General features: G+C 41.4%; 1 protein-coding gene across 2 annotated transcripts in view; it reads right to left on the bottom strand.

The window, feature by feature from the left end:
• RCAN3 (RCAN family member 3) overlaps nt 1-26,422 on the bottom strand; it is a 38,344-nt gene extending 11,922 nt beyond the window's left edge. Inside the window, exons 1-2 of one of the 2 annotated variants that reach the window (XM_066375453.1) lie at nt 26,165-26,422; nt 17,250-17,503 (exon numbers count right to left, since the gene is read on the bottom strand). In XM_066375453.1, coding sequence (XP_066231550.1) covers nt 17,250-17,444 — 195 coding nt within the window. In that variant the 5' untranslated portion in view covers nt 17,445-17,503; nt 26,165-26,422. Of the gene's footprint in view, nt 1-17,249; nt 17,504-26,112 lie in introns of both variants that reach the window. The other variant, XM_066375454.1, reaches the window with a different exon arrangement.

Here is a 26,422-nt window from a genome sequence, read left to right as displayed (position 1 = left end):
TACTTTATGAAGTCATGTTATATCACTGTGTGCACAGAAGTGCAGAATTGCTTTCTCTTCCTGGTGAATTACTCCTGTAGTCATTAGGTAGCGGTCCTCTTTATCTCAGGAATGCCTCTGCCTTAAGTCTGTTTTTGTCTGGTATTAATACAGCTGCTGTAGCTTTCTTTTGGTTAGATGTTACATGGACCTCAATTTCCATATCTAAACTCCATGCATCCTTATATTTTAGATAAACCTCATAAAAAGAATGCGTGTGTGTGCCCGAGTTTGGCAATATATCCAGTTTGGCGATTACTATCTTCTAATAGGAGGAATTAGTCCACTGTTGTGATTACCATCTTATTTTATCTGTTTGTCTCACATTTTCTATGCTCATTTTCTCATTTTTGCCTTTGTTTCAAGTGATACTTTCCTTTTTCTCTTCCCCCCTCCGCATGAAATTTCTTTCTTTTTTTAAAGCTGCAGTCAGAGAGCTGAGTTCTTTTTTTTTTTTTTAATTTTTTAAAAAAAATTTATTTATTCATTTTAGTGAGGAGAGAGAGAGGGGGAGAGAGAGAGAGAGAGAGAGAGAGGGAGAGAGAGAAAGGGAGGAGGAGCTGGAAGCATCAACTCCCATATGTGCCTTGACCAGGCAAGCCCAGGGTTTTGAACCAGCGACCTCAGCATTTCCAGGTCGACGCTTTATCCACTGCGCCACCACAGGTCAGGCTCCACATGAAATTTCTATGGAAGATGCTAATGTGCACTCAGCACCTTCTTTCTGGATGCCTCACACCCTACGGCCTCTGTTCTTCCTTTACGATGGAAAAACAACTGACTTTTTCTCAAGTTTCACTTAAAAGTATGCAATTCCACAAAAATAGCATTCTTTTTTTTTTTTTTTTTTTTTTTTGGTAGAAGTAAAATTATATCATACATGTCCTAAGTATTCTGAGACTGAATACAGCAGGAAAGGAGAGTGGCATTCAAGTCATTCTATGAGGCTAAGAAAAAAGTTCTTCCCTCATTTGTTAATGAATTAGGATAATGAAAAATCTAACTTCAATTACCAGAAGAATAACAACATTAATTTTCTTTACTGGTCACTTTTTTTTTTTTTTGAGAGAGAGAGAGACAGAGAGAGGGATAGACAAGAGAGGAAGGGAGAGAGGTGAGAAGCATCAATTCCTCCTGTGGCACCTTAGTTGTTCATTGATTACTTTCCCATATGTGCCTTGACTGGAGGGCTCAAGCCAGTGTCCTCGGATAGAACCTGGGTTTTTGTGTCCCAGGCCAATGCTCTACCTACTGCGCCACTGCCTGGTCAGGCTTTACTGGTCACCTTTATGCAATGGTTTAATAAATATAGCAATAGAGACCTAAGAACATTTTCAATATCTTTAGAAATACTCCTTAGGTTTCCTAATGGTAACCCAATATAAATTAGCTTTGGTTTTGATCTATGTGAAATCTTCCCACTGCCTGTTGATAGTCATATATTACCTCACTTATTAACCTCTCTTAATTTGAACATTTATAATACATACTACTGCAACATATCTCCAATTGGACAAAATAAAAATGATTTGTGTACAAATACTTATTTTCCTGATGTACAAATATACCTCATTTTTTTAAAAAATGTAATTTATCCTAAAAATTGTATTTTAATTTTTGTTCATTCATTTAAAAATATATATTAAGCAACCAACTGCATGCCAGATCTTGTGCTAAGGGCTGGATTTTCAATGACTACAAAGGAGGTAAGCTGTAAGATCCATCCTATTATTTACTATATTACTTCTACATATTAAAAGTAATATAAAAAAATAACTTTATAGAGATAGTAAGGATTTTAAAATACCATGTAATTTCTAAAAATAAATATAAACATGTAAATACTAATAATTATTCATACTTCTAGGCACTTTGCAAAGGTTGCTCAGCCTCCTTTTCAAAGATAGCTAGCTGGCTTTTTATCACTTTTTCGAAATTCCATTTAATTCTTGGTAGATGCTTACTTTCAACATATTTTGAATACTAAATATTAAAATTCTCACATGAGCTATTTAAGAAACTCCAACACTGAACATAATAAAAAAGACTAAGGAAGAACTAATTAAGCATGGTTTATGAAATATCAGTATTTTGTAATTCTGCACATAAAACAATTCTCCTTTCCCAGGGTAAAAGGACCATGTATTTATTCCTAATTTCCCACAACGAATTTTTCATAGTGACAATAACACAAGTTATCTTGCAAACTAAACAGCTACTTGATAATCACATCTTTCTTTTTCCTTTCAAAACAAGTTCTTGTAGCACTCCAGAAATACATTGTAACTGAATGTAACATGCAGATGACAGCAAAGGGTTATTATATGGGTCTCTCTCCTCTCAATTCCAATACCCGTGAACCAATTAAGACTTATTAAAATGGGTATGCAACATAACTGATCGACAAGATAACCTGGACATGTTTTCTTTGAACATATATACCCTGATTTATTGATGTCACCCCATTAAAATTAATGAGTTTATAAAAAAAAGACTTATTAAAAAAGAAGCCGTGCAAGAGTTGATTAGCATGCTTTTTTAAGTTCTGTTAGTTCTTTCCCGCTCCTTCACATCCATTTTCCCCTTGGTGCAGCATAAATATGGTGTAGGAAATGTGGGACTTCTAGCTGTGAGGTGCTGTAGAAAGCATGAAAAATTAATGTGGAAGCAAAACTACTGCTATTTCCTATGTGAGGAATAAGGTAAGAGCCCTTAGCTGGAAGCTCTGCCCTTCTATGAACCTACAGATGTCAACACAGAGATTCCCGAGGTTGTCCCCAGCAACCGGGCAGGAGCGCAAAAGGGATTTGGAGGACTACAGACAGGAAGTGAGGACAAAATCCATAAACATGGGCACTCGTTCTCACGAGTGAGCTGCCTGCTCCGGCTCTCCTATTCCTGCACGGCCAATAAACCCTTGCTTTGCTTGCTATAAAAAAGAAAGAATCCATAAACACAGACTGAAGATTACCTGTGACAAATAACTTGTGACAAACATAATGCAATTCAGAAACCAAATTATTTGTCTCCTTAGAATTACTTTAGAAATAATTCACATTTATAAGTTTCTGAGTTCTCTAATGATAAAAAAATTAGTATGATCTGGCCCTGGCCAGGTAGCTCAGTTGGTTCGAGTGACATCCCGACACGACTAGGTTGCAGGTTTGATCCCTGGTCAGGACACATACAAGAATCAGCCAGTGATGGCACAAATAAGTGGAACAATAAATCAGTCATTTTTTTTCTCTGTCTCTCTCTCCCTTCCTTTCTCTCTAAAAAAATCAATCAATAAAAAAATTTTTCTAAATAAAAAAATTTATAATATCCTGTTAAGTGATGGTTGCACATTTATTTTTTAAAAAATTATTTATTGATTTTAGAGAGAGAAACATCAATTTGTTGTCCCACTTATTTATACATTCATTGGTTGACTCTTGTGTGTGTCCTGACTGAGGATTGATCCTGCAACTTTGGCACATAGAGACAATGCTCCAACCAACTGAGCTACCTGGTCAGGGTGCACATTTACTTCTAATTAAGATAGTGGCCTGACCAGGCGGTGGCACAGTGGGTAAAGCGTCGGACTGGGATGCGGAAGACCCAGGTTCGAGACCCCGAGGTCACCAGCTTGAGCTCGGGCTCATCTGGTTTGAGCAAAAAAAGCTCACCAGCTTGAGCCCAAGGGCGCTGGCTCAAGCAAGGGGTTACTCGGTCTGCTGAAGGCCCGCGGTCAAGGCACATAGGAGAAAGCAATCAATGAACAACTAAGGTGTTACAACGCAACGAAAAACTAATGATTGATGCTTCTCATCTCTCCGTTCCTGTCTGTCTGTCCCTGTCTATTCCTCTCTCTGACTCTCTCTGTCACTGTAAAAAAAAAAAAAAAAAAAAAAAAGATAATGGAGGTTAGGCCCTGGCAGGTTGGCTCAGTGGTAGAGTGTCGGACCAGTGTGTGAAAATCCCGGGTTCACTTCCTGGTCAGGGCACACAGGAAGTGACCATCTGCTTCTCTACCCCTCCCCCTCCCTCTTCTCTCTTCCCCTCCACCCCATCCACAGCCATGGCCATTCAAGCAAGTTGGCCCTGGGTGCTGAGTATGACACTACAGCCTCGGTTCAGGTGCTAAAATAGCTCAGTTGTGGAAGCAATGCCCCAGATGGGCAGAGCATCCCCCCATAGGAGGCTGGCTGGGTGGATCCTGGACGGGGTACTTTCGGGAGTCTGTCTCTCTGTCTCCCCACTATCACATCACATATATTATATATATATGTATATGTATATATATGTGTATATATATATGTATATGTATATATAGAGAGAGGGGGGGGGCTGACCTGTGGTGGCTCAGTGGATAAAGCGTCAACCCAGAATGCTGAGGTCGCTGGTTCAAAACCCTGAGCTTGCCTGGTCAAGGCACATACAGGAAGCAACTCCTATGAGTTGATGCTTTCTGCTTTCCCCCTCTTATTCTCTCTCTTCCCTCCACTCTAAACCCCTGTGGCAGTACATCTAAAGGAATAAGACAAATAATTCAGCCCCCCCTCCAAAATAATCCCTAAGGCCTTTCTTATTATGTAAATAAGTTTTCCACAAAATATAGAGTAGAAGCAGTAAAAATGACAACAAATAACTTACATTCTAAAATGTGCAAGGAACTCATGTAACCTACAGCTTTCTTGAGAATTTAAGAAGAGCACTTTGTAGCTGGGCAAGAGGCGTACTAAAATTATTAAAGGAGAAAAGTGGAAAGGTCTTATGGGAAGATAGCTTTCAAGGAGTAACAGATGAGGATAGCATCTAAGTGACCTTTCTGGAAATACTATCTCAAAGCAGAGAATGTGAAGTTATCCATTTCACTGAGGAGCAAGCCATGAAAACAATTTTGCTGTACTTTTTGCCTTGGACTAAAAAACCCTGAGGCGCCCACCGATTCCTCCACATTAAGAGGTATAATTTCACTGCGGAGAAGAAGCGATGCTTCCCTGTACTCAGAAGTGAAATTATCTTTGACATCCTAAGGCAAGAGGTTTTTCACATTCTATGCCTTTCTGTAGACAGACAGAAACATCCATCTATCTCTCCAGCATCCAGAGGCTGCAGGCTCATGGGTGTTAGAGGCAGTCTCCAGTGCTGATGGGTGTCCTAGGGGTCACTGCTAACTAAATAGCCAGAGGGGCAGACATCCCTGGTCAGAGAAAAAGTACACAATCCTAGGCAGGTGGATTAAATAATGGGACTTTGATAGAACCTGAGCACTTGTAAAAGTTCTGGACCTAAATCCAGAAGTGCCAGAGGGGAGCGGAACACACCACAATTTATAAATCTTTTTAAAAAATTATTTTTATTTATTCATCTTAGAGGGGGGGGGGGAGAGGGGGAGAGAGAGAGAGAAAGAGAGAGAGAGAGAGAGAGGAGGGGAGGAGCAGGAAGCTTCAACTCCCATATGTGCCTTGACAGGGAAAGCCCAGGGTTTCGAACCAGCGACCTCAATATTCCAGGTCGATGCTTTTATCCACTGCGCCACCACAGGTCAGGCGGAACACACCACAATTTAAAACCCTTCTATAACCTGTGGTCTGTAGCATGTATACGCCTTCAACCCCTTTCCAGATCAGAAAGAAGCATGAAATAGAATTAAAATTCAAAAAATACATGTAATACTACCCATTCAGTACTGATTTCTGTTTTAATAGTCACCATATTTATAAACATATACTCTGCCTTACTGGAAAATGAATTCTTAAACGACTATGATTTTCCCCCCAGATCTGAAATATTCCTTATACCATCTACAAAAAGGTGTTAGTGATAAATCATTTTTTTTTTTTTTTGTATTTTTCTGATGTTGGTAATGGGGAGGCAGTCAGACAGACTCCCGCATGCGCCCAACCGGGATCCACCTGGCATGCCCACCAGGGGGTGATGCTCTGCCCATCTGGGGCGTTGCTCTGTTGCAACCAGAGCCATTCTAGCACCTGAGGCAAAGGCCACAGAGCCATCCTCAGCGCCCGGGCCAACTTTGCTCCAATGGAGCCTTGGCTGCGGGAGGGGAAGAGAGAGACAGAGAGGAAGGAGAGGGGGAGGGGTGGAGAAGCAGATGGGTGCTTCTCCTGTGTGCCCTGGTCAGGAATCGAACCCGGGACTCCTGCATGCCAGGCCGATGCTCTACCACTGAGCCAACCAGCCAGAGCCGATAAATCATTTTTGATGGGAGCAAACTATATATTGGGATTAGGGTAGGGATCAAAATATTCCCAATTGGAGTGTTAGTTATATGAGAAGATACTGTCAAAAATGCACCAAATTGCATACTAAGCTATGTATATTTCACTGTAGGCAAGTTTTGCCAAATTATTTTAAAAAGTAGAAGGGGGCCCTGACCAGGTAGTTGCTTAAGAGCGTCATCCTGATATGCCAAGGTGTGGGTTCAATCCCCAGTCAGGACACATATAAGAATCAACCAATGAATGCATAAATAAGTGAACGACAAAGATGTTTTATTTTCTCTCTCCCTTCCTCTCTCTAAAATCAATTTTTACAAAAGTAGAAGGGAAAACAAGAGAAGGGGTGGGGTGAGGTGGTCACACTGCCTGCAAAGACAGGGAGCACTGGGGCCTGTGGAGGCCAGAGCCACGCATCTAGCTGGGAGCACAGTAAGGTGGCTTTGGTCAGCTACTGTTTTCCATCTTCAATTACTAGTAGTAATTGTAGTTATAAAAGCACCTCTCTTTTTTCCTGTGGCTAAATTGGGAAAGATTTATGATTGTGATTGTACAGAAGATGTGTGCACAACACAGAAGCCATTTTCAAGCAGTTTGGTGGCCAACTGCTAGTCTCACAACACCTGGAAAACCCAGCCAGCCCCGTGAGGATGAGATCTGCAACCACAGCCACCACCCAATCACATTAATATGATAGTTAAGCTGATTAGGCAGCAGCCAGGGTGTCTACTGAAGAGTCTCCTCTCGTTCTCTCTCTCTTTTTTTCTTTCAAGACATAAAGGTAGCGCACTCAATCAATAACACTCAAACCCTGTTGCCCACCCGCAACCCAAGGGTAAACAGGAAAGTCGGGGACAACTGATAAGAGAAGCACAATCTTTAAACCAGAACTGTGAGAACTTCTAATGAGATCCCAGCTCTTGATCGTCCCCCAGCAGAAGCAATAGTTTCTTTTTTTTAGCCTAAAGGTTGTTTTGGTTGTCTAAGGAAAAGAAAAGAGCAAAGACAGAGGAGCCTATTACAAAGCCCCCTGGAGGAAAGAGCAGATAAACAGAACTGGGCAGAGCAGACAAAAGGTGGGAAGCAGAGAATTCTGCCTCGAGCTCCACCTGTGAGCTCACCACCCTGCAGAGCTGGTTGGTGGGCATCTTGAAGAGGCAGTCAGAGCACAGGCGGGCAATTATCCAAAGATTCAAGATGGCACTGAGACTCAAACATATAGTTTTGATCTAAGACAGTGATTTCCAACCTTTTTCATCTCATGGCACACATAAACTAATTACTAAAATTCTCAGGCAAACCAAAAGATATTTTTTGCCGATATGACCAAAAATAAAAAAATGAAAGAGGTATAATTTTGATTCACTCACACTGGATGGCTAGAGTTATGCTGGCTGCTGTTATTTATTTGGCAACCTTAGGGGAAAGAGGTCAGTGCCCCAGACGCCACAGTCAGGTATGCGTATTTTAAACGTTCTGCGGCACACCAGTGTGTCTTAACTATCATTAATATGATAGTTAAGCTGACTAGGCAGCAGCCAGGGTGTCTACTGAAGAGTCTCCTCTCGTTCTCTCTCTTCTTTTTTTCAAGATATAAAGGTACCGCACTCAATCAATAACACTCAAACCGTGGCACACGGGTTGAAAATTGCTGATCTAAGATATCAGAGGTAAGAAAACCACAGAAGTGAGTTCTTCCTCTGAAAACCATGTACATTTCCCCAGGAAAAGGAAACAGTTTCAGTTGCCCAGGCTGCTGTTGCCAGTACCCAGACTGCCGTTGTCATGGTCAGTACCGTATATCCACGCCAGCTGCACGGGAGATCCGTGTCCCCACTCTCCAGGATGTCCGCTTGACTCTTCACTCCTCTTTCTTGTTCTCCCTGTCCATGGGGTGGGAAAGAGCAGGAAGTCCAGGCTCAGGGTGAACTTCACGCCCAGCCTCAGAATGGTGTGTGCCAGCCTGCAGATGCTCCGATGGCCCAGAGATAGTGTCATCAACATGGTGGTATTCTCTGTGACTTTGGGGACAGAGTACTTGCGTTGATGAACATACTAACCCCTCCTCCACATCTGAGAGGGTCGTGAGAGGACACTATCCATTCCTGAGAACCGGAAGCTCTCTGCTCTTTGGCCATTAGCATGGACAAAATACTCCTTTCAGTATCCAGTAACAAAACATTCACTTCTTCAAACATGAGACCACAAAAGAAAAACCTCAGGAAGGTCTTAAGGCTTCTACCAGCCACTTCTTTTCTCAAGTAACAGAACTCTGTCCATCTGAGCTAGGCTGTCCAACTGAGTGACTCCTGGCTCTCTCACACAGCTGTGCAACATGGGTAAGCTGTGCCTATAGTTTTAGCTGCTAATGAGGACAATAAAGTACCCAATTCATTGGGTTACTGTTGAGGTTAGAAGGAGTGACTACTTAACACAAGTTGAGAGTACTAATACTGTACTAAGCAGAAAACAGGGTAGAGCTTTCGCAATAGTCCACTTGCCATTCTGTGGTCACAAAAAAACCCAGCGGCTTTTCTGTATGATGTGGAGTCAACAGACAGGAGGTGTATGCATGCCATAATATGAAGTAGACAGCAGCTGCTATGGGGGTTGCCAACAGAAAATGAGAATCTGCCTTCCTAGTGGTCCTTTAGTGATTCAGAGGCATCGCAGGCCTGGAGCAGTCACCTAGGAGATGTGCCATCCCAGGAGACCGGCAAAGTGGGTGACAAAGCGCACCACCAATTAATTAGATCAATGTCTATCTCCCCAGGACCCTTCAGAACTTGGCGTATGACCTCTGACCCTTTGAAGCAAAGAAAACTGCTTCTCTGTTATGACAAGGAGGACTGTGTTACGCTGTTATGAAGTTGGAACCTGAGTTAAGGAAGAGGAAATTTCTTTTTTATGGTAGTTATATTCAAATTCTACATATTGAAAAAAGTTTTCACTTCAGTGGCTTTTAATGTTATTAATTTTACATTTTTTTTCTATTTCTTAAAACCGACTGTTCGATGAGGGCCTTGAAAGTGCTTTGCTCTGCATGTATTCAGGGCGTCAGGCTAGCAAAGGAGAATGAAAAGCCACTTAAAGCAAATGGAAGTGGCCAATATGGAATTATTAAAGCACATAAGGAAAATATGGAGCAGCAAGACTGGATTCTTCTTCATGGAGGTCAGTTATGCACAAAGATCAAAACAAATATTCTTCTTGGCCTTGCCTATGTGCTCTGTGACCGGCAGTAACCTGAAGATCTACTTTTTTCTCCATCCAGGTCTGCCTTGTTAAATTCTCTCTCACTGTTCATCCATTCACACACTCACTCAGGTCCAGCATATCCCAGGTGCTGAAGGACAAATGCTGATTGTGTAATTTATTCCAGTGTAGAAGTATGTCTTCTTTCTGGTCAGAGGACCCAGGTTTGAAACTCCGAGGTCGCCAGCTTGAGCGCGGGTTCACCAGCTTCAGCGTGAGGTCGCTGGCTTGAGCATGGGATCATAGACATGAACCCATAGTTGCTAGCTTGAGCCCAAGTGTTGGCTTGAACCCAAGGTCGCTGGCTTGAGCAAGAGGTCACTTGCTTTGCTGTATCCCCCCCCCCCCCACCCAAGACAATCAATGAACAATGAAGGTGCTGCAATGAATAACTGATGCTTTCATTTCTTTCCCTTCCTGTCTGTCTCTATCTGTCCCTCCCACTCTGTCTTTATCATAAAAAAAAAAAAAAGCTAGGATGTATTTCAATTAAATCATAGGAAGCCAAGCATGATTAAATATTATACTGGTTCTTCTCATCATTCAGGTCTCACTCAAATGTCACTTCCTCACACAGGCCTCCCCTGACTACTCTAGTTAAAAATCGCCACCCATCAAGTCATTCTCCATCCCTCCACTATTTTATTTTCTTCATAGTACTTGCTATCATCTCAACTTCTTATTCACTAGTTTGCACGTTACTGCCCTCCTGTCCCTGTGCTGTGAGGGCTGGCGCTTCATCCTGTTCACCTGTCTCCCTAGAACTAAACGGTGCCCAGCACAACGTTCAAATAGCACTTACTACAGACTTGAAGGGAGGAAGAATGTGAATCTGTAAACCAATGATCTCTAAGAACAAGAACAGCCAGCTAGGATACTTAACTAAGTAACCTAAAATCCTTTTTAACCTTTTTTTTTTTTGAGACAAAGTATTCACAATGAAAATTACAAATATAACTGAAGTTAAGAGAGCTTTTTCATTTCAAAATCTTAAGAGACTTGAAAATCCCTAAACATTCTATACATTATGGTGCTGTCTGAGGACCCAGTGCAAATCCACCAACTTTGCTACCAGTCTGCGACAGAATCTGCAGCAACAGCTGCAGTGAAAAGGTGTCCCATACATACATATTACATACTCGGAATTATGTATGCATGTAGGTGCATATATACTCGTGTGTATACATACATATAAAAGCCCATTATATTTTTAAAATACTTATATATAAATGTTACAAAGAAAAAGTGAAGAAAACGGGTTCTTTCCTTGCATTTTTATATAATGGTAAAATATTCAAAACACAAAATTTACCAGTTAGCTATTTTTAAGTGTGCAATTCAGTGGCTTCAGTATATTCACACTGCTGTGTATCACTACTACCCTTCTCCAGAATTTTTTCATTATCCCTGATTGAAACCCTGTATCTTGTAACTTCCTATTTATTCCCCCTCCCCCATCCCCTGGCAGCCACCCTTCTACCTTGTCTCTCTGAAGCTGACTGTTCTAGGTATCTTGTAGTAGTATCTGTCCTATTATGTCTGGCTTATTTCACCCACTGTGCTGTCTTTAAAGGTTCATTCAGGTTGTAGCACACATCAGAATTTCATTCACTCTTAAGACTAAATAAATTTCCATTGCATGTACAGTATGTACTGCATTTTGTTTATTCCTCTATCCGTAGACATTTCAGTTGTTTCCACCTTTCGGCTATAGTGAATAATGCTGCTATAAACACTGATGCACAAATATCTATTTGAGTCCCTACCCAGAAGCAGAATTGCTGGATCATATGGTAATTCTATGCTTAAATTTAAGACACTGCTGTATTGTTTCCCATAGCAGCTGCACCATTTTACATTCCCACCAGCGTTGCACAAGGATTCCAATTTCTCCACCTCCTTGTCAACACTTCTCTGGTTTTATAATAGCTGTTCTAATGAGTGTGAAGTGGTTCTCATTGTGATTCTGATTTGTATTTCCCTAATTACCAGTGACTTGAAGCATGTTTTCAAGGGCACATTGGTGATTTCAAGGGCTCATGGTCCCTCTTTGGAGACATGACTCTTCAAGTCCTTTGCCGATATTCAGCTAGGTTGCTTGTTTTTTGCTGCTGTTGAGCTTCAGTTCTTTCATATAGTCTGGATATTAATTTAACCCCTTATCAGATACATGATTTGAGAAGATTTTCTCCTGTTCTTTAGGTTGCCTTTTCACTCCGTTGATTGTGACCTCTGATGCACACATTTTTAATTGTGATGAAGTCCAATTTATTTTTTCTATTGTTGCCTGAGTTTTTGTTTCATATCCAAGAAATTATGCCAAATCCAATGTCATAAAACTCTTCTCCTAAATTTTCTTCTAGAGTTTTATCCCTTACATTTAGGTCTTTGATCCATTTTGAATTAATTTTTGCATATGATATAAGGTAAGGGTTCAACTTCATTCTTTTGCATGATAATATCTAGTTTCCCCAGCACCATTTATTGAAAAGACTGTTTCTTTCCTCATTAAATGGTCTTAGCACCCTTGTTGAAAATCATTTGACCATACAGGCAAAAGTTCACTTCTGGGGTCTCTGTTCTATTCCATTGGTCAATATGTCAGTCTTTATGCCACTATCATACTGGTTTATTTTTTATTAAAATATAATTGACATAAAAGTATATACTGTTTTGACTACTGTAGCTTTGTAGTAAGTTTTGAAATCAGGAAGTGTGAATCAGTCAACTTTGTTCTTTTTCAAGATTGTTTTGGTTAGTTGGGGATCTCCTGAGGTTCCACATGAATTTTAAAATGAGTTTTTCTATTTCTGCAAGAAATACCATTGAACTATGATTGAAATTGCACTGAATTTGTAAACTGCTTTCAGTGGTATTGACATCTTAACAATACTGTCTTCCAGTCTATGGACACAGGATGTTTTTCCACTTATCTGTACCCAGAATGGCACTATGGATTCAATTAAACATTTACTGAAACCTGATTATCGTCCGTGCACTATTAAAAACACAGTTCGCTAAACAGAAACATTCTTCTTTTAAATCCCTTTTTTAATTCCCAAATTTAAAACAAACCACTTTCTCAAGGAAGGATTTACTACTTCTGGATTGAAGTTTGTGTCGGAAAGCACTCAACTGATTTAGTCTGAAAAGCAACTTCCAAAGACCATTTACTTCTCTTGAATAGTATTTTCTCTTTAAATGGAGGTTGTAGGATGAAATGCTACATAGAAAGATTTATATTGTGCATATGATTACACAGACCACAAAAGAAGACCCAAAGGTCTTCTTTATAATTTTAATCCGAGATTATAATTTCATTTCAGATGAACTCTCTGATGTATGACTGAACCTCACTCAGCTCATAACTGTATTTATTTATTTATTTATTTATTTATTTGGTATTTTTCTGAAGCTGGAAACGGGGAGAGACAGTCAGACAGACTCCCGCATGCGACCGACCGGGATCCACCCGGCACGCCCACCAGGGGCGAGGCTCTGCCCACCAGGGGGTGATGCTCTGCCCCTCCGGGGGCCGCTCTACCACGACCAGAGCCACTCTAGTGCCTGAGGCAGAGGCCAAGGAGCCATCCCCAGCTCCCGGGCCATCTTTGCTCCAATGGAGTCTTGGCTGTGGGAGGGGAAGAGAGAGACAGAGAGGAAAGGGGGGGGTGGAGAAGCAAATGGGCGCTTCTCCTATGTGCCGGGAATCGAACCTGGGTCCCCTGCATGCCAGGCCGACGCTCTACCGCTGAGCCAACCGGCCAGGGCACATAATTGTATTTCTTCATCACAGCACCAATCCTTGACAACCACCTTACAGAACCCATTCATTCATAAACACACATTTATTTACTTTGCTCAGGAAGATGCTCCAACCAACTCATTCATAAACATTTAACAGGTGTTATCTTGTCCTGAGAACTGTATAAGATGCTAAGTGTCACTGATCAAAAAGCAGGACCAAAAGAGCAAGTAGAGATGTTTTCTATATTCTATATACCCTAACCCAGGGGTAGTCAACCTTTTTATACCTACCGCCCACTTTTGTATCTCTGTTAGTAGTAAAATTTTCTAACCGCCCACTGGTTCCACAGTAATGGTGATTTATAAAGTAGGGAAGTAACTTTACTTTATAAAATTTATAAAGCAGAGTTACAGCAAGTTAAAACATATAATAATAATTACTTACCAAGTACTTTATGTTGGATTTTCGCTAAGTTTGACAGAATAAATCTTTATAAAACAACTTACTATAGTTAAATCTTTGATTTATATTTTGGTTGCTCTGCTACCGCCCACCATAAAAGCTGGAACGCCCACTAATGGGCGGTAGGGACCAGGTTGACTACCACTGCCCTAACCATTATCATTAGAAAAACAACTCAGATCATATATTCTATGGTGAGCAGATCAGTAGAGAGAGTTTTAGGATAGTACTTTGTGAAGGGACTATAATCCAAAAATCATGTGCTTTTGTTTATAAAGTTGGATCGTTTCAACAATATTGCTTTGCATTAACATTTACTGAGTCCTCTCAGACACACAGATCTAAGACAGAAAGAACAGTCCTATTTCTTACATTATAAAAAGTCAATTTGTATTTTTAAAAGCTTTTATGCTCAATCAGAAGCCTGATTAAGTTTTCCTTATTTTAAAAAAAGGGATGCCCTGGCCGGTTGGCTCAGTGGTAGAGCGTCGGCCTGGCGTGCAGGAGTCCTGGGTTCGATTCCCGGCCAGGGCACATAGGAGAAGCACCCATCTGCTTTTCCACCCCTCTCCCTCTCCTTCCTCTCTGTCTCTTTCTTCCCCTCTCGCAGCCAAGGCTCCATTGGAGCAAAGTTGGCCCAGGCGCTGAGGATGGCTCTCTGGTCTCTGCCTCAGGCGCTAGAATGGCTCTGGTTGTAACAGAGCAACACCCCAGATGGGCAGAGCATCGCCCCCTGGTGGGCATGCCGGGTGGATCCTGGTCAGGCGCATGTGGGAGTCTGTCCAACTGCCTCCCGGTTTCCAACTTCAGAAAAATACAAAAAAAAAAAAAAAAAAGGGGGGGGGGGGAACTAGGCTAAAAAACAACAAACAAGTAAATAAAATCATACTGGGAAAAATCCAAATCTGTTACAGAAAAATTAGGGGCCAAAGCAGCAGTGCTCCTGATGGAGCTACCGATTAGCTGAGCAAATGCACCAAACTAACCTCTGTGCTGCTGCAGGAATATAAGTGAAGAGATAAGCCTTTTCCTCAGTTTATTTTTCTTATGGTTTATTATATCCTGTACTTTTCCTCTCCCATCTCATCTCATATACACTTTTTTTAAAAAAAGTTCATTCCAACAATTACAAAATTATCAAGACAAAAAGCTCTTCAAGTCAGAAGAAACACCTAAAATTCTTTTAAAAATAAAGCATTTGGCCTGGCCTGTGGTGGCACAGTGGATAAAGCGTCGACCTGGAACACTGAGGTTGCCGGTTCAAAATCTCGGGCTTGCCCAGTCAAGGGAGTTGATGCTTCCAGATCCTCCCCCCTTCTCCTTCTCTCTCTCCCGTCTCTCTCTAAAAATGAATAAATAAAATCTTTAAAAAAAGTGTTTAATTGCAATCACAATTATCCTGCTTATAATCCACCAGAAATGGGTTTTGTTTGCTTTGTTCTTTTCACTCATGTAGATGGCCTGCATAAACGGGTTATTCCAGGAGAAATCACAGCAGAACGAGAAGAGAAATGTAAAGGGAACATCTGATTCTCCTCACATTTATATCCAATTAATGATACATATAACTTTACTATATTGATATTTTATATTTCACACTTTAAGTTCATTACCATTAAGGCTTTTATATAAAATTTACAATGACTAAGAATTGTATCTAACCTGAAATCCACTGACCTGCTACTAGAATTTCTCCTGATACAAAGTCCCACTTCCGGGTCTTCAGCATCCTCTCTCCTAACTGCTCCCTGGGGCTGTTCTCCTTCCCCCCTCTGCCTTCCCAAGTTGTTAGGTGATCTCCCTAAAGTGTAACGCTAATTGTCACTCCTTTGCTCACAAGACTATGTGCCACAAAGGGCCAAGCTCCTGAGCTTTGCAGAATGCCCACACTCACCTTTCCTGCCTGACTTCTCTTGACTTTGGCTACATCTCACCTGTGTATGCACCAGCCACACTGAACTGCTTACTACACACTGAAGTGGTTCACACTTAGTGATTTCAGTTTTGTTTATTCTCTTCCCTCTGGCCAGAATTTCCTCTCCTTTCCTTGCTCACCTCCTACCCAATGCTCACAGCTCTCCTTCAATGCCATCTTTCCGTAAGATCTTTTATTCTAACTGGTTGTGATCCTCTCTCCTCTGACACCCCAATGTTCTTCCTTCTGTTCTTCCTTCCCTCCTTCCTTTCTTCCCTCCTTCCCTCCCTTTCTTTCTTTCTTTTTTCTATCTCCCTCCCTCCATCTCTCTTTCTTTTTACAGAGATAGAGAGAGAATCAGAGAGAGGGACAGATAGGGACAGACAGAGAGAGAGGTGAGAAGCATCGATTCTTCGATCCTTTGTTGCAGCACCTTAGTTGTACATTGATTGCTTTTTCATCTGTGCCTTGACTGGGGAACTACAGCAGAGTGAGTGATCCCTTGCTTAAGCCAGTGACTTTGGGCTCAAGACAGTGACTGCTCGCTTAAGCCAGATGAGCCTACGCTCAAGCCATAGTCCTCGGGGTCTCGAACCTGGGTCGAGTCCTCTGCATCCCAGTCCAATGCTCTATCCACTGCACCACCACCTGGTCAGGTCCCAATGTACTTTCAATGTCTCTAAAGGCAGTGGTGTTCCATCTTACATTAAATGACTTATCATCTCCACTGTAGGACTAAACTGTCTGAGGCGGAAGCTGGTTCCTGCTCCGTCCCTTGAAGCAACTGGAACAGTGCCTTACACATTGGAGACACTCAAGTATGTATTGAGTCAAACTACATGGAGTCATGCTTCAGGAAAGTTACTGGCAGGAAAACACCGTGAGTACACAGATACAAAAGGAAAGAGCTGCTGAGAGCACTGTGAGAAAAAGTCTCAGAATGGGACGTGCAAAATTTAAACCAATGGGAGAACTATTTATTTGACTTCTGTAGGGCTGAGGCCTACAGGCTTTTGTGAAGTCATGATGGAAAAATAAACACACAAAACCTCTCTCTTTCCAGGTAAATAATAAATAAACTAAAGGAGAGTAACCTTTAAAAAATAAACTCAATCATGTTGCCCAAGTCAAACTATAAAAAGTAAACAAGAAATGTTAACAACTGTTACAATAAAGTAATAAAATAGTCTTAATTATGTAACTAGCCCCAGAAAAAAGTCTTTAAAAAATTCCTTCTTTTGTGAACTTACTCCCAAGTAATCGGAGGCCACAGTAAAAATCAGTAGTTTCCTTAAGTACAGGTTCGAAAAGTAAATAAATGAATGAATGAACACGCTTAGTAAAACCTGATTCATTATAAACCAGTAATTCTCAAAATATTTGTGGGGATGGACCAATTTTTAAATATTTCTCCCTGTTGCAGGTTGACACTCTTATAAAATACAATAAAAATGCTGTAGCAATGTCTAACGGTTGATACGCACTTTCTGTGATTGTCATGGACCAGTAACAAACTTGCAAACGGGCAGTCATCTACTCTGCTTCCCCGAATACATACAGTACATTCAACATGCTACCAAATGCAGAGAAAGGTAGGATGTATGCCTACCTTCTGCTCTGGCACCTCAAACACTGCTTCATGGACACTGCAAGCAAAAAGTGAGGTAGGCAGATCACTTAAATCCATCATCTCTTCCAAATCATCTTCATTTTCACCAAAAATCATCTCTTCTTCCTCTTCTTGGTCACTGCTACAGAGATCTGACTGGCTATCATTCCAAGATTTCATAGTGTCCCTCAGCATTATCCCCTAAAAGCAGGTCTTTTCCGTTTTAAAGTTCTAAGATGTCTACCAGGCACCTACTGTTAAAAAAAAGAAGAAGAAGAAACAACAGAGATAAGACTTTGAAGGCCAAATAATGTTCCAGTCAATTCTCAAGGCAGCAATGCATCAAAGGAAACAATTTTATTCAGTGAAGATAAATCAGCAAAGATAAATCAGCGTTTAAATCAACTCATTACAGTCTTCATACGTGAATTCTGTATTAACTAATTTGGTTTGCTTAGCATATTTTGTGTTCAATGGCAATAATATAATACAAAAAAAAGAGCAAAAGATTTTCTAGTGAAATTGAGGAAAAAAAAGATAATACAAAATAAGATAACATCAATATGTACACTAGCTTACAAGGCGTAGGAAGGGAAATGTGAACCAGAACTGCCTTCACATATTTGTTGTGGGTTTTAGGTCTACAACACTAAAACTGGCACGGCAGAATAAAACCCACACTGATTCACTCACCATCTGCACCCTGAAATATGGTCTGTGATGAGCTGACTTTACCTTCCTTCACCAATTTGGTTTTTTTGAATATACTCTCAAAGAATTAAGTTACACAGAACCAAAAGTTTTATATAAAGTCAGTCTTTGTTAATATTAGAAATATCTACAGTAGGCAAAATCTAACATAGATGACAATCAAAACAATATACTTTTTTGAATGTTTAAAAATCAGTATTTTTAATCCCAAAGGGTGGAGCTGACAGTGTCCCTCTGTCAACCAGTGGAAGAGAGTCTATATGGACTATTTATGTGCATGTCTCTGCTGTCTCCCCCAATGAACTGCACCCCACACCCACCAAGCAGAGTGCCTTGAACACATCTAAAGATGAAGAATTCAAGAAATATTAAGCACAGAAAAATTAAGTGATTGTGATTATTATTACCTCACTATTACCCAATATATTTTCCCTTTTATTGCAAAGAATATAAAAGCTGCATATCTACTGCTCACACAGAGCACGTTGCAGAATGTTAATTACAGGATAAAAATAGCGGGGTTTCTTGTTATTCTACTACATCAATCAGGAAAGACAATTCTAAAAAGTAAAAGCTTTACTCATTTTTATAAACATTTTTTGAATGCCTAGTGCATGTAGGGATTACTGGGGATATTAGGTAAGTAAGACATGGTTCCTATATTCAAGGAGCTTTCACAAAACAAGAATTTCTTCCCAACACTAGCCACTGCTGAAGGATCTTGTTCCATTAACTGGTCCCTATACTTGCAATTTCTCCTTTTCCATCTGTTCCTTTTCTTCAGTAAAACATGTCTCGGACCAGGTTCCCAGCGACAAGGTTCCCTGTCCTCATCCACCCGATGTTGAAGAAAGAAAATTGCCTGACCCGTGGTGGCACAGTGGATGGAGCGTGAATGTGGAGCACTGAGGTCACTGGTTCAAAACTCTGGGCTTGCCTGGTCAGGGCACGTGTGGGAGTTGATGCTTCCTGCTCCTCCCCCCTTCTATCTCTCCTCTATGAAATGAATAAATAACATCTAAAAAAAAAAAAGAAGAAGAAGATAGAAAATCTTCCTTTCAGATTCGACCTTCCCCTCAAATCGACCTCTCTGTCTCTCCTCCCCCTTTCCTACCAGCTTCCTGGAAAGAGTAATGGACTTGCTGAGTTCACTTCCTCAACTCCAGCCACTCCTGAATTCCGTGTTGCTGGACTTCTGCCACTACCCTTTGCCCTCACTGTGGATAGCAATGGTTTCTTCTCACCTGGAACCTAACTGCAGGCCTCAGCCTGTCTCTGCAGCACGAGACCCTGTCGCCCACCAGTGGCCCTCTGGGACCTCCCTGGGCCACTGCCTTCTGGGTACTGGTCCTTCCTGCCTCTCCTTCTTTGTCAACTGTCTCTGTCACTGGCTCCTCTTTCCCCACTTTACAGTTTGTCTCTTTGAGGTTTCCTCTCCATCTTCTTCCCCTTCTTCCTCTTCCTGGGTGGTTTTTTCCACACCCAAGCATTTAACTACCTCACCACCAGTGCTTCTCAACTTTGTTTCTTGCCTCCCTATGGTGCACTCACATAACGTGTGGATCAATACTGTCTCCCATTTCATACAATGATCTCAGCCCTGGAAGGTGGTCACCAAAAGCTGACTGGGAAGCAGGAACAGAATCTTGGGCAATGAAGGGGATGGGGAGTTTGGAAAAGGTACACACTCCCAAGAGGCTGTGATCTGCCCCTGGGTCTTTCCTGCCTGAGCACACGGAAGAGCACTGCTCTGTATAACTTATATACTCAGACTCCACCTCCCTCTCCTGAGTTCTAGACTAGTGGTCGGCAGACCGCGGTTCGCGAGCCACATGCGGCTCAATCAGATTGAGGACATTTTTAGCAAAGGCCAACTTAGGAGTACCCTAATTAAGTTAATAACAACGGAACTATCTATATAGTTTAAGTTTAAAAAGTTTGGCTCTCAAAAGACATTTCAATCGTTGTATTGTTGATATTTGGCTCTGCTGACTAATGAGTTTGCTGACCACTGTTCTAGACTTCTATTGAATATTATCTACTTGATTAGCCCACAGGTACTACAATTGTTTTAAACCTACTCGTTTAATTAGATTATTGTGCTGTAGATCTCCAATCTGGAAAGGAACCCGATGAGGGGAAAAGGGCATCTCATTGTGGCTTTCACTGTAATCTTTTCTTTGTCAACCTGAGTTTTCAGGTGGAGTTCTTAGCTCTCATGGCACTTTGCTTGTTTGTCTGTTATAGACTTATCTTGTGACTATCTGTTTACAAATCGCTCCTACCTACCAGGCCATGAGTGCCTTTGAATCCTTAGTTCCTGATAAAATTTCTAGCTCACAGTATGTGCTTAATAAGGCTGGCTGGGTGAAAGCAGAGAGTACTGAGTTTACACCACTGATGTGGCAGCACATACAAAGGAAAATTCAATTCTGCATGAGATTAGAGACAGCTTCCCAAAGGAGGTTATGCTGAGACTTAAAGGATAAATGGAATTTCAGCAAGAAAATGAGAGTGTATTCCAAGCAAAACCAACAGTTCACGGGCAAAGGCAGGAAGACAGAAAGATCAGCACGCACAAAGACCATGTGATCCAGTGTGGTCAGTGTCTGTGTTAGGTAGGGGCAGCACGAGACAAGTGAGAAAGGTAGGCATGGGCGAGGAACCCATAAAAACAAGCTTACAGAGTTCTGACATAAAACCCAGTCAGTATCAGCACGCTACTGAAGGTTTTTAGGCAGAGAAACAATATAACAAACCCAATTTATCTTTCAATATCACTAAAAGTGGACCATCTTTGGATCTTAGCTCTCATAGGCACTCGTGTTTTGAATGTCCCCCTACCTCCAACCCATTTAAAAGAGGTGAGGAAACTACTGTGCCCGTTTTTTTTTCAGACATGGGAGAGTTGGGGAGTTCTGAATGGCTAGATTTTGAAATTTCAGAAAGTCAAGTTATTTTTGATAATTTTTTTTTTGGTTTGTTTCAAGTTCCTTCCTCCAACGCCTGAAAAAAAAAAAAAATCAGCGCACAGGAAACAATCCTTCACCTGACTTAAAAAAAAATTCTTAGAATATTACACCTTCACTTCCTGTTTTCTACCTTCATTTCTGGGTAACTCTTTTGAAGGGGATATAATTTCAAACAGAAAAGCTTTAAGAATAGTACAAGCAATTCCAGTATACTCAACCCAGAGTTACCAATTACTTCCATTTTTGCCTATTTTTAAAATCATTCTTTTTATACATATATATACTATCCCCCTAAACCACTGGGAGTAAGATGTGTAAGAACAATATTATTTTCTAACATAACCCACACTACTACAGTTACCCAAACCAGGAATTTTTTTTTTTTTTTGTGGCAGACAGTCAGAGAGAAGGACAGATAGGGACAAACAGACAGGAAGGGAGAGAGATGAGCAACATCAATTCTTCGTTGCGTTCCTTAGTTGTTCATTGATTGATTTCTCATATGTGCCTTGACTGGGGGGCTACAGCAGACCGAGTGACTCCTTGCTAGAGCCAGTGACCTTGGGCTCTAGCTGGTGAGCCTTGCTCAAACCAGATGAACCCGCGCTCAAGCTGGCGATCTCGGGGTCTCGAACCTGGGTCCTCTACATCCCAGTCCGACGCTCTATCCACTGCGCCACCGCCTGGTCAGGCCAAACCAGGAAATTTAACACTGATGTAAATACTGTTGTCTAAGTCAGTCTATATTAAAATTCTTTCAGTTATCTCAATAATACCCTTTCTATTTCTCTTCAAAATTTTTTTTTTTGTATTTTTCCGAAGCTGGAAACGGGGACAGTCAGACAGACTCCCGCATGCGCCTGACCGGGATCCACCTGGCATGCCCACCAGGGGGCGACACTCTGTTGCGACCAGAGCCACTCTAGCGCCTGGGGCAGAGGCCAAGGAGCCATCCCCAGCGCCCAGGCCATCTTTGCTCCAATGGAGCCTCTGCTGCGGGAGGGGAAGAGAGAGACAGAGAGGAAGGAGAGGGGGAGGGGTGGAGAAGCAGATGGGCGCTTCTCCTGTGTGCCCTGGCCAGGAATCGAACCCGGGACTTCTGCATGCCAGGCCGACGCTCTACCACTGAGCCAACTGGCCAGGGCTCTCTCTTCCATTTTTTTTAAGATTATTGTTAAATTACTATTTGCCTTTTGTCCCAAGATAGTTCAATAATCTTTGTAGTCTTGTTACATTTTCTTCCCTTATATATTACTGTATATTTGATAGTTTATAAGGATGGATTGATGAAATACCACAATACCTACAAATAAGTCTGAATGGTATTTTTTTTTTTTTTTTAGCAAGAGAGACAGACAGAGAGACAGACAGGAGAGAGATGAGAAGCATCAATTGTTTGTTGCGGCACCTTAGTTGGTCATTGACTGCTTTCTCATATGTGTCTTGACCGGGGGGTTCCAGCAGAGCAAGTGACCCCTTGCTCAAGCAAGCAACCTTTGGGCTCAAAGTGGATGAGCCTGCTCTCAAGCTGGTGACCTCAGGGTTTCAAGCCTGGCTCCTCCCAGGCTGATGCTCCACCCACTACGCCACCACCTGGTCAGGCAAGTCTGAACAGTCTTTAAGTATACCCCATCAGACTTGTTATCAGGCTTCATAATAACTTTTCTAGATTTAAACTGTGGCTCCCCTTCTACTCTGTTAGGTAAATAGCTTTGCTTCTTTTTTGGTTTCTTCAACTATAAAATGGGGACAACAATAATCCTTGGATATTAGAAGAATTAAATGAAAGAATATACACTAAGTGCTCAGAATAATGCTTTGCATATACATAATCAGTGCTCAATAATAAGCACTTTTTTATATAGGCACAACCTATATCAATACATTGTTGGGTTGGAAGGACCCAAATCGTATCAGAACCATTGGTGGAACTGATAATGCCTACAAAAATAAAACACTTTGTGCCATTTTAAGAAAACTGTTTAAGCACAGACCCATCAATAAAAGCAGCTCCCAAGCAGCCACTAGCAGTCGTTATATGGCTGTAGTATCAGAACGTTTACAGATGTAACATCAGGGAATTAGCTGAAATAGGCCTCACAAAATTTTATGTTGTAATTCAGTACACACAGTATTAGAGACATTATTGTTCAGATGATGGTTCCCTTGCTAAAGGCAAGCCATGAGATTATTTTTGGATAGAGCTTACGTCAACATTGTCAACCATTTCATAATTTTTTGACATTATAAATGCAGTTAGATTTTAATAGCAAGAGATGTGATCAAAGTCAGCCGGTGGAGATGACAATCCTAGCACATGTATAAAGAAAATATAAAGTAATTCAGCTGGTGCTTAAAAAGTTGGTTTTATTAAAGGGAAGAAAAAAATTAGAAACGTATACTGTTGCTGCGCTGTTATTACTGGAGTTATCGCTAACTCTGCCCCAACTCCAACTACTGCAAGACTCAACAGTCTCTCAGTTTACTAACCCAGGGGAGTATGAACTGGTTGAACAGAAAGCGCTGAACCAATACCCTCCAGCTTCTGTAAGCAAAAGTCTGTGCTAATCAGGCTTTAGCATCATCTCCAGCGCAACTGGAGATGTGGCTGGCTTCTGGCAAATTGTTTCTTCAATGGAAACATCAAATGAGTGGAAAACTCCAAGGAGCATGACCATTTGCTCTGCTAACACAAGCCTTGTGACAAAAGTAATCCATCAAGCCAAAATGTCAAGCACAAGGATTTGACTGTTGCATTTTAAGTTCCAACCAGAAAAGGAGAATTCCTCCTACTCCACGCTTTTTTTTTTTAAGTAATTTTTGAAAATAATATGCTTCTCAACTTGATGACCATTTAGAATACCACAGGCTAGCGGCACTTATTTTTTGATGTGTTCAAAATGTTACTGAACAATACTGGAAGCAAACAAGTATGCCATTTCCAGCTCTACAGTGTTCTGCTGAATAACCTTGGGAAAGCCACTTGGCTTTTGTTTTGTTTGTTCTCTCACATATAACATAAGGCACATATTCCCAGATGCTGCTGAGCTACTAAATTCCTTTTAAAAACTTCTAAATTATAAATTTAGACTAAATTTCTTTTAAAAAGAAACACCTCAGGATTGTCAGTGTGGGATTCTGAATGGCTATCGTACAATTCTATACCTTCTATTTTATTCCCTACTCATTTACCATTTATACAGTAGGCAGGATTTTACTACATTTTAATAGCTATAGTAAAAATAAAATTAGTACAACTGTAAAGTAAAACAGGAGAAACTAGATTTTTAAAAAATTTTGTATGTTTCAATTACCTATAAGCCCTCTTTTCATACATAATCTCAAATTGGTCTTGTTAGAATCACTGAGGTTCAGTGCTTTGCTGGGAATGGTGGTACTTGTAGCGTGAGAGAGAACAAAAATAAACAACACAAATCAACTGTCAGAACACAGGAAAAGAATAGATTTTAAAGAATAACTGAAGCAGAGATATAAAAGACTGATGCTACTTGTTCCGCTGCATATAATTCATTTTCCCTCATTCTAACTACATTCGAAGAGAAAAATGGAGATCCACTGTCTGACCTCCACCTTCTGCGGTTTTTTTGGGTTTAAATAACAAATGATATTGAACTTTAGAGTTTCCATTATTTCACAGGCTTCAGCTTAATGGATTTCCAAAACCCACTATTTTTCATGATGTTTGGCTTAAGTCTTGAATTCAACCAGCAATCCTTTGTCATGGTGATTTTCAACCAGTGTGTCACAATTTTTTTTCTCCCACAATTTTTAAAAACATGCAATACCTGATTACTTAGTCTGGGGCACTGACTTCTTTTCCCTTAGATTGTCAAATTAAAAAAATGACAATAGCCAACACAATAGCTGTATGGTGTGAATGAATCAGAATTATACCTATTTCTTTTTGCCAGCTCAGCAAAAGATATATTTTTTTGGTGTGCTGCAAAATTCTAGTAATTAGTTTATGTATGCCATGAAATGAAAAAAGTTGAAAATCGCTGCTCCAGCGCCATGCAAAATTTGTTCTCATCTGTAACACTTAACATTTACATATTTAAAAGCTTTACAAATATAGTATTACAATTCAAAAGCGGGAAAAATCTTGTTTTCCCTAAAAGCACTGAAATCTCTTCCCAAATTAAGAAATAAAAGGTTTGCCCATCTGGTAAAATGTAAACCAGGTGGCATGGCTAAAAAAGGGGCTGTTAGTTTTCAGGCCTTTCATTGTCTTCCTGCATCAAAAGTGCACTTCTAGAGTACCATTATAAAATCCTCACCGAAAAGTACAAATTTACGTGACACGCAAACATCTGTATCCTCAGTCACAACACTGTGTTTTTATAATTTAATATACAGAACCAGAGCTAATGAAATCGTCTTAAATAAATTCTTTAAAATCATGCGTAATCACAGCTACAAATAAGTCAGTTGCTTCTCTTACCAAATGCAGAGTTCTACAAAAAGTTAGAATACATGCAGTGTGCTGATTTTCAGTAAGGGGGGGATGAATATTTTGGGCTCTGAGCACTACGCTAAAATATCATTTTAATCCTAGTTTGTATCTGAAACACAGATATGAACTGCTCCCTACACGAGACTCCTACTAATCCTTGAAGGAGATGATCAGATTTTGCACGGAAGCTGGAACGAGCAAACCTGAAAACAGCACCGTTGCTCTACGGGTCCAGGCAGCAGATGGAAGCAGATAAGTTTCAAGAAGTTGGCGAATTAGGAATACGATGGTTATCCGTGCGAGACGGGGGAGGAGAAGCGAGAAAGAAGGGCTTCCAACTTCTCGTCTCCTCCGTTTTACCGACTGCACCTGGCCTGCTTTCAGGAGCAGGTTGGGCCTGTCAGCTTTTCAAAAAGTCAAATAGTTGTTTGAGAGAAACTGCTGGTGGAGGGGAGAGGACAATTTTCTTGGTTTTGTTTTCCAAGACACCACCCAGAGCTGCCTGAGGAGACGCTGGACGCAAAGGGGGCTGGACCTGGAGGCAAGGACGCGGCAGGGTCTCGACGGTCTGGGACCAGAGCGCCCACCCCTCCCGGGTATCTGCGGACTGTTTCTTCTTTTTCTTTCACCTTTTTTTTTTTTTTTTTTTGCTTAACTTTCCGCACCCCGTGCTCACCGCCCTCCCGGGTGATGACTGCATACATACCTTGCTCGGAGATGCCACGGGCCCGCCCCACGCAGCGAAGGGGAGAACTCACCTGCGCGCTTGGCCGCTGCAGAAGGTAGGCAGGCAGCCAGGGCGGAGGCCGGGCGGCCCGACGGGGCTGCGCGGAGTCGTGGCACCACGAGGAGCCCGGCCTGGGTAGACTCGCGACCCGGCAGTCGGGGCAGGAGTGCGCCGCAGCCTCACCGCCACGCCCTCGACGCCAGCGGGAGCCACCGCCTGGGCCCGGGAGCGAGCGGCGTCAGAGCCAAGCTGATCGCCTAACGCGCGCGCACCCAGCACCGCGCGCTCC

Source organism: Saccopteryx leptura, chromosome 3, assembly GCF_036850995.1.
Source record: "Saccopteryx leptura isolate mSacLep1 chromosome 3, mSacLep1_pri_phased_curated, whole genome shotgun sequence".
Taxonomy (NCBI): Eukaryota; Metazoa; Chordata; class Mammalia; order Chiroptera; family Emballonuridae; genus Saccopteryx; species Saccopteryx leptura.
Note: the sequence above shows the minus strand (reverse complement) of the source record. Positions and strands in the feature narration are given on the sequence as shown.